At 43.3% G+C, this 9635-nt stretch overlaps 1 protein-coding gene across 1 annotated transcript; it reads right to left on the bottom strand.

Annotated features, from left to right (window-relative positions):
* Positions 1-6988: 6988 nt before the first annotated feature.
* On the bottom strand, positions 6989-8084 carry tnnt2c (troponin T2c, cardiac; the record flags this gene model as incomplete). Its single annotated transcript, XM_083757733.1, has 1 exon — positions 6989-8084. One exon carries the CDS (start codon positions 8082-8084, stop codon positions 7212-7214), a length of 873 nt encoding a protein of 290 aa, XP_083613859.1. The 3' UTR covers positions 6989-7211.
* Positions 8085-9635: the final 1551 nt, after the last annotated feature.

The following is a 9635-nucleotide window of genomic DNA, read 5'->3' as shown; positions in this document are numbered from 1 at the left end:
TAATTTACAAGAAGTCCACACAATTATGTGTGTAATTATGCGTGTGAAATGTGTACATTATTGTTTAGTTTTGGGTCTTCAAGTCTAAATGTCATCAAATGGTGGTCTGTGGCTCTAATGCAGGATAAATAATAGGCCTTGATATGAAAAGGGTTGAAAACTACTGTTCTATGGTATCCCCCCAAAAGTGCTATTATAGAATATATGAGCTTTGGCCCCATAGTAGAGACCAACAGTAATTACCAACAGCATAATGTAATTCTCATTCAAAGTACATTGTTGATGCCGTTAATAATTAAAACAAAAGACAAGCTTCCATCCACATTACTATACTGTAGAATGTATCATACATGGAGGTTGGCATACAGCAGCACATGACAGTAACAAACAGTTATTGATAATAGCTAAAAGGCATAATAGAGTCAAAGTCCACTTGAGTTAGAATGTATTTGGGGGTGGGGGGGGGGGGGGGTTCAAGTGGGCCCTCGTACCAACGAGTCAAGGACCACCTTCCAATCACTTTCCAGCTACTCATCATAGACTATTTAATGTATTAATTCAGGAGATATATATTTTCATAATAAACTTATACAAGCCTTCATTATATTACAAAATATGTTGTCTTCAGTCGATCTGCGATCTGCAGATTCCGTTTTCATCCACCGTGTCTGTGCCGGCATGCTGTCAATGTGAAATAAATATGTGCGTGCGTGCGTGCTCGTGCGTGCGTGCCGTGCGTGCGTCTACTGCAGACGATAGCTTGGATGGAGCATATGTGAAAAATAATCAGCATCCAGCAGTGTTTGAGTAGGAGAAAAGGGTCAAGTAGTCTGGGTCAAGTTATGGGAGACAATAGTGAAGCAGCACTATAACCACAGTAATGTTGAGGCAATTTAAATATATGGCCATTTATATAATGGTCATTAAACTTCAGACGGACACCTCTAATAACCCGGTACCTGGCTAGTACCATGACAAAAGTTCAAAAGAATAGAGACAATGAATAGCTATGACATACAGGTGGCTAAACATAACTGTATATCAACATGAACAATCTTGCACCATATCCCCAGCTGAGAATGGTTGCTGCCGATTAGATTATTTGATTACATTAATCCACTTATTACATCTAATATGCAGAGAGCTGCCAAACATCACGGTTCTGATAACCCTGTGTTGCAAAACATGGAGGCAAATTAAGGAACGGAACGGATTAAAACAGCATCCTTGCCTAATGCCCTCTGAAAACAAGAAGGGTACGCTTAGGAGTTATATCATGAGCTCTGGCTTCTGCTGGCCGGGCACTAATAATAAATAAACAACAACAACATGCACACACTCACACACGCGCGTGTGCGTGTGCGCGCGTGTGGTAGGCTGTCTGGCCTAGTGGTATTTAAGGTGCATACTAGGGCTGCAACTAACGATTATTTTCATAATTGATTCATCTGCCGATTATTTAAAGTTTAAACGATTAATATATTTTTTAGCTATCACCTTAAAATATATATTTTAGGTTATTTTAGACATGTTCTAACTAACAAAATTATCTTGCGCCACCTTACTCAACGGCGTCATTTCAGCAAAAGCTAATGTATGGCAAGTTCACGACGCGCAGTGTGTGCATGCGTGCCCGTGCTGAAATGTGCAGTTATTTGCTTATTTCGGCATATTTTCCTCCATTTAATTTCTTTTCACCTGCATGGTGCCAAGGTATGGCAGCTGCCATAGCTTGCCAACTGACTCCACTGGCCTTACCCCTTAGGGCCTATAGGAGGCTATATCCCCAAACTTCTTACAATAAATGCATCTGTAATCCACGTAACTCAAGAACCGTTTGCCGCGACAACTTCAAATTTGACGGGGGCACAAATTTGGGCACAACGGGCCGACGGGCACAGGTCTAGTTATTAATGATGCGCAGCCTGCGTAGCTATAGTTCAGGCAGACAACTCTTTACCTGATCAGAGCGGCTATTTAAACTTCTCAGCCTACCTGCTCATTCCTGGCGTCTCTCCTGGCTGTGCTGTTGTGCCATCGTCGCTGCCTCCTCGCCTCACCTCGCTGTAAATGGTAAATGGATAATTGTGCATTTATAAATTATACAGTGCTTTTATCCAAAGCGTGTTTGCAGAGATTGTGCATTACATTCACCCATTCATACACTGACGGCGGAGGAAAACATGCAAGGTACCAAACTGCACATCGGGAGCAATTAGGGGGCAATCAAGAGTATTGCTCAAGGACACTTCAACACCAAGTCCCGGGTTCGAACTGGGAACCTCAAGTTTCCCATCTGGCCACTCTACCGGCCACTATACCCCGTGAGCCACTGCCGCCTCGCCGCCCATGAGGTTTTGCAAATCCCACGGCCACCCCAGCATCCACCTGTATAGGCTCTGTTTCTAGATCCCCCTGTACTGGGGGTCCCAATTCATTCCCTGTAATTCTATTTGGCTTATAACTTAACTAAAATGTTCATCCTACAGGGAATTAGTAGAGACAGAGCCCTGGCTGACGCCAAACTATGTTTCATAATATCTACTGCCTACGCTCAATATATGCTTGATAAAAAATATATTCTAAATTCAATCCAAGAGTATATACGTCTGACTGAAACAGATGAACAGACCACAGTCCACGCTGATGTTATATACCTGCTGCACCTACATTTTGTAGGTAAGTAAGTGCCGTCTCTATTCTTATTAAATGATGTATCCCAGTTGCCATTAAATAGCACCCGTATTCGTGTCTTCTTTGCTGGCGTAACGGCCGCAAAGAAGATGGTTGCTTCGCACTGGAAACCGCCTCATACATTGTCATTTCGCCAATGGGCTTTGACCTTTCTAGATATCATTTATCTAGAGATGTCTACAGCAAGATTGCATGGTGCAAAAGAGGAAAACATTGAGATTTGGTCTGGTATTGCAGATTTGGTTAAGGGCATGGTTTAATCATTATTATTATTATCATTATTTATTTATTTTTTGTTTCCATTGCACAGTAGTAGGAGTAATGACATTTTGTGGCATCTTTGGTCTCGGGGGGGAGGGGTGGGTGGGATTGTTTGTTTTTGTTTTTGTGTTCCTTGCTTTTGCTGTTATGTGTTGTTTTATATGCGGTTTGTTTTCTTTAAGTCATTCATGTTGTTAACGTGTCTTATTGTGATTTTTGTCTTAAAATAAAAAACATTTGATAAAAATTAAAAAAAAGTAAGTGCCGTCCTTGCAGCAGACCTTATAGGCGGCTTGAGAGGTGGTGGGGACGTGGGGTTGATGTTGGTGGTGATGGGGGAGGGAGCGAGGGGGGAGGGGGGTTAGAGAAAGAGCCTTACTGCAGACATGGCCTGCCCCAGTCTCTATGGTAACCTGTTGGCAAACAGCAATGTGTCTGGAAGGCTCTTTAATAGACGCTCACGTTGAGAGAGCAAAATTAGCAGTGGTGGAGGAAGTAATCTTTGAGTAAAAGTACCAATAACGCAATGTAAAACAATACTCTGTTACAAGTAAAAGGCCTGTATTCAAACGTTTACTTAAGTATTGCCGTCAAAATACACTTGCAGTTCGTAAGTAAATAAAGTATACTCAAATCTTTCCAAATTCAAACAAGATGTGTTGTGAGCTTAAGTGGCTTAAGTGGTGTTAGTCTGTATGTTTTATAATAATAATCTAAATCTGCAAGTAACTACATCGTAACGAAAGCTGTCAAAAACAAATGGAGTAAAAAGTACAATATTTGCCTCTGTGATGTAGGGTGCAAAGTATAAATAAATCTAAAATAAATACTCAAGTAAAAGTAAAATAATTGTACTTGAGTACAGTAGTGTGTCTGTATGTGTGTGTGTGTGTGTGTGTGTGTGTGTGTGTGTGTGTGTGTGTGTGTGTGTGTGTGTGTGTGTGGGCACCATTATACTTCAGCAATAGCCGAAAGTGGAAAGAAGCCAGAAATACTAGTGCAGGTCAACTTTAAAGTATTTCGGTCAACTCTTAAGTGTGTGCTCTTTGTATTTTGACAATTGCGTAGCCAATAAAAGGTTTGACTATTGAGTTTTTAGAATGTTCCCTTCAAACCTTTCATGCAACAATAAATGTGTTGAACATTCTGCACTATGTGTGTGTGTGTGTGTGTGTGTGTGTGTGTGTGTGTGTGTGTGTGTGTGTGTGTGTGTGTGTGTGTGTGTGTGTGTGTGTGTGTGTGTGTGTGTGTGTGTGTTTGTGTTTAAAGTCATATGAGCTAGCTCATATAGACTGGGATTCAATGCTATGAACTGGTGTTCCAGTGGCACCTAGTGACAGATCAAAGTAATGCATACACATTCTTATATCATTGATTGATTGATTGAAATATTTATTAACAGTTTGTAGAATTTACAGTACATTTTAAGCACAAACTCAATACAAAGACTGTCAACTGTGAGTGGACGACCCAATTAAGCATTACACTTGTTTACAACAGGGTCCACATTGTTCAATTCATCAAAACATTTAAAGACATACAAACATTTAGAGACATACAAATAGACATTTCTATGTAGCTAAATTCATCATATATTCATCAGTAGACCGACCTACAGTATAGGAAGATATTATGGATTTAATTTTGTACCCCGGCGTGATGGATTGATTACCATTACGTAGCATCCCTCATAGAGTTTAATTTAGAGTCTAAATAATATTGCGTTTGACATTTTAAATCATTGTGGGAATAGCTGTGTTGGCACATATGCATGCCCCTTCCATGGCTCCGTTGATTGGAAGGAACGGGCATGGCCTTCAAATACCAGACATCAAACGACCCCCTGTCAGCCCGGACAGGACAGGGTCGTGATGCTGGGCTCTGTCTTTCAGTCTACACAGTTATAACGCTTCACTCCCCAAATGTTGCACAGGTGGTATAAACAACACCCTTGCCCTTAGCTGGAGAGACCAAATGAACCCTAAACCACCTGTCAAAAGCGTCAGTACTGTTACACAATGCTCTGCTGTAAAATGTATCTCAAACAACTGAGGTGATGGTAGACCATGCTGTGACGGATAGCATACTGTACTTGTCACTTTTGAGCTGAGATCAGATTCTAAAAATGTCTTCTACATCCCGACAGTTTTCTGAAAAAGCTATGTTTCTATGTCAGTCGTCAAAAATAGCAGACCTACAAGCTCGTAGCTTGTAGATCTGCTATTTTTCAATATCTAAAGCATAACATAATGCGAACACCAAAAGGGGTTCCCGCCCAGAATGGGTTAAGTACAATTTTGAGGTATTTGTACTTCTTGATCAGTGTTTCCAATTTCCAATACCTTTACTTCTATACGCCGATGACACACAACTGTTCCTATCCTTCCCCCCCTCTACCACTCAGGTGGAAGAGCGCATCACTGCATGCCTGGCTGACATCTCACAGTGGATGTCCTCCAACCATCTCAAGCTGAACCCAGACAAGACTGAGCTTCTCTTCTTCCCAGCTAAGTCCTGCCCTATGCGGGAGCTAACTATTTCCGTAGACAACGCCCTGGTAACGTCTGTCCCAACAGCCAGGAATCTTGGTGTTATCCTGGACAGTCAGCTCTCGTTCAAAGCTCACATCACAGCTGTCACTCGATCCTGTAGGTTCACACTCTATAACATACGACGAATTAGACCGTTCCTCACCCAGGAATCAGCCCAGCTCCTAATCCAGACAACAGTCTTGTCAAAACTCGACTATTGTAACTCCCTCCTTACTGGTCTACCAGCATGTGCACTTAAGCCTCTCCAGCTGATCCAAAATGCAGCAGCTCGCTTGGTCTTCAACCAGCCAAAATTCTCACATGTCTCCCCCCTGCTCCGCTCCCTCCACTGGCTCCCGGTCGCTGCCCGCACAGAATACAAAACTCTGATGCTGGCATTCAAAGCAACCAAAGGTATGGCTCCCCCATATCTTACAAGTATGATTGAACCCTACAAACCCTCCCGCGCACTCAGATCAGCCAACGCAGGGAAGCTGGAAGTACCCTCACTAAAAACGCAGGGACAACGCTCCACACGTCCCAAACTCTTCTCCCTTCTGGCTCCAAAACTGTGGAATGCACTTCCCATTGCAGTCAGAACTGCAGCATCACTCCCAATCTTCCGCCGTAGCCTGAAGACCCACCTTTTCAGACTCCATCATGGCCCATAGCACTTACCCTAAACCCTTAGATAGCATTTCTGTTGGATTATATAGCATTTGATACAGACTTATAGCATGTTATGTAGACAGCACTGTAATTGTATTGTATGTAGTCATAGCACGCCATAGTACACATGTATAGCATAGTAGTAAAGATGTATAGTTTATATGTATAAGTGTATGTATAGTTTGTATGTATAGTATGTATAGTTTCACTATATAGATATTCCACTGTTACTTTCTTAGCTTACGCATGTTTCATGATAAATACTTTTATGTGATGTATTCCCATGCTTTTGTTTTTGCTCAAATGTAAGTCGCTCTGGATTAAGAGCGTCTGCTAAATGCCTAAATTGTGTAAATTGTAAATTGTATACTCCATTGCATCTCAGATCCAAATATTGTACTTTTAGTCGGCTACAATTATTTGAAAACTTTAGTTAGGCTACTAGCTATTTTGTAGATTTTGATTATTATTATTACAAAACATGCATTAGGCACTTTCAGCCCTATATACATTTTGGCCATTTGAAAATAGCCGATCTACAAGCTCACAATGCGTCACACTTTTACTTTTGGTACTTTAAGTAAATTTTGATGCCAATACTTATTTACTCAAGTAGATGTTTTATTCCGGACTTTTACTTCTAACAGTGTTTCTATATTGCAGTATCGATACATTTACTTAAGTAAACAAATGTGAGTACTTTTCCTACCACTAAATGGTAGAATAATGACATTGAACAGTTCCAAACATTCAGAACGTTTAATAATGTTTTAATTTGAAACAAACAACCATAATAAATTAACTGGTAGAATAAGAATAATGACATGAACAGTTCCAAACATTCAGCAGTTTTAATAAATTTGTTCAATTGCAAAAACAAAACAAAACCTACATTACACCTACATTACATCTGTCTGTACATTACATGTACAGACAATCCAGGGAAAATATCATACAAGTAGCCTAGGTATAAGTAGCCAAATAGTCCAAAAACAGAGATTGTCCGCGTTAGTGTTGCCAGGACAGCTGCCATGCCATGGCCATCGTTTTACACACTCACTTCCAGGAGCCAGACTTCCCCTTGGCAGACTTCCCCTTGGCCTTGGAGCCCTTGGAGTGGTCACTGACGCGGTTGCGGAGCACGTGAATGTCATACTTCTGCCTCTTGAGCTTCTCGGCAAGCTCGAACTTCTCGGCGTGCAGCTGGTGCAGCCACTGCCAGAGGTCGCGCGCCTTCTCCGCCAGCTTCTCCTGGCTGAGGTGGTCAATGTTGAGGGGCTTGCGGCGCTCCAGCAGCGCCTTCTTCTTCTCCTCGCGGGCCGTCAGCTTCTTGCCCTTCTTGCCCTGGTCCGCCTTCTGCAGGTAGCCCCCGAAGGACTTGCTGGTGAAGATCTTCTTCTTCTTGGCCTCCTCGTCCGCGCGGATCATGGCCGCGTCCTCCTCCCGCCGGGCGCGCTCCGCCGCCAGCCGCGCCTGCCGCTCCTTGTCCTGCTCCGTGCGGATGCGCTGCTGCTCCGAGCGGTCGTTGCGCCGGCGCTCTATGCGCGTCTTCAGCGACACCAGCTCCTCCTCCTCCTTCTGGCGGTTGGAGAAGTGGAGCTCGATGAGCGACTGCAGGTCGTTGAAGTCCTTCTCCAGCCTCTTGCGGTGGAGGTCGTCGAAGTCGACCTTCTCGCCGTCGGGCAGCTTGGGAGGAGCGATGTTGGGAATGAAGGCCGTTTTTTGCCGCGGCCTGGACGCTTCCTCTTCCTGGCCCTCGGTGGGCTTCTCTTCTTCAGCTACGTCCTCGTGTTCCTCCTCCTCCACCTCCTCCTCCTCCTCCACCTCCACCTCCTCATATTCCTCCTCTTCCTCTTCTATCTGCTCCTCCTCGACCTCCTCCTCCTCCTCCTGCTCGCACTCCTCCACGATCTCCTCTGTGTCTGACATGATGTTCACGGGGCTGACTTGGAGCACGGTGCTCAGAGTGGAAGAGAAGACAGAGAGATGACACACACACGTCCTGCACACAGAGGAGAATGAGGTGTGGGCCGTGTGCCTTGGGCCTTTTGAAGGGTCTGTGGGTTTGGCCTCACCATGTGACGGGTATCGCTGACCAAACTCTGCAGTCTACGGGTCGTCAGCGGGGGAGATTTTCAGACAGATGGAATGGAGTCTATTTTCACATTCACCACCAAGTCTTGACACCCCCAAACCCCCCTTCCCACTCATCTCCCCCTAGACCCCCGTTATCTTCCATGACCCCGCCCCCCCGGAGGGCACACTCCCCTCCTCATCATTCCTTTGTAAGGCCAAGATGAGTGACAACAGATGCAATCACACACACACACACACACTCTCCAGGCACTCCGACAAAGCAACACATGTTCATCATTTACATTGTGACATTACATGCAGAGTCAGACTCTTCTACAAAATCAATAGATTAGACACAGAGAAAAGCCCTGGGTAAATTACTTATGATTCTGTGTAGAATATTGTCTGGAAGCAAAAACAAAAGATTAACAGAAGAATAACAATAATTCCGTAAATAATGACTCACATTTATTTTCTCTAACTAATGACTCTAGTTTTTTTTTGTTTTTGTTTTATTTGTTTACTCTAAAAGGAAACATCCTTCAGTACCCACCTAGACAGCTTAACTCATCGCAAAGTTACTTAGTTATGACTCAAATCTATTTTGCATAAGAATTTCCTTAGGCTAAAAGGCTTATCAAAGCCTGTGAAGATATGAAAGGCCAGTACAGCTGTCACATTTCCAACAAGGAGGAATTTCAAATTAGATTTGCACAGCGAATACATTTTACAATGCAGCATCAACAAACCAAACTGATACATCATTCACTTGAGTTTGAATGAGAAATAACTACTGTGTATAATCGCATACAGACGTTATAGTTTGCCTACACTCCCAAACGCAAAATAGGCAGTTACATACGCAATATGAGTATGAGCCTTTATTAAAGGTATCTTCGGTTAAATAAAACCATTTTCAAGGTAAGACGAGTCCTAAACATCTCACGAATAAGAACAATGATTCACATGATAAGCTTCGCCACATACACCGCTTTTGCGTCAATGTCATTGCAGTCTGGAATGACATTAAAGCATTTTTGCTATTCGAGAAGGCAGCGTTCGTCGAGTGGATTAAAATCTAATTGCTTCCACGTCATTTGCTCCTCCTTGACATTGGAGCGCTGAGGTGATGCGTGGCCGGCCGGACCCCTGGCCAAAGACAAATGCCCTTTTGGTGGACAGGATAATAATTGATGGGAAAGGACAGGTGCTCAGTGACGTCTGTGATGAGCATCCCCTGTGGTGAATAAACGTTCTGCCCGCTTACGTGTTCCTTCTCATAATAAAGTAGTACTGTATATACAGGGCATATGAGAAGACCACAGCACATATGTTTCTAATGGACATTTATTGGGAGTTTAATTAAGCTTGTAGGCTGGGCCCAGGCCGTAGCGTAACGGTCTG

Source organism: Protomyctophum parallelum, assembly GCF_964188405.1.
Source record: "Protomyctophum parallelum genome assembly, chromosome: 22".
Taxonomy (NCBI): Eukaryota; Metazoa; Chordata; class Actinopteri; order Myctophiformes; family Myctophidae; genus Protomyctophum; species Protomyctophum parallelum.
The sequence above is the reverse complement of the archived record's forward strand: the minus strand, read 5'-3'. Positions and strand labels throughout refer to the sequence as shown.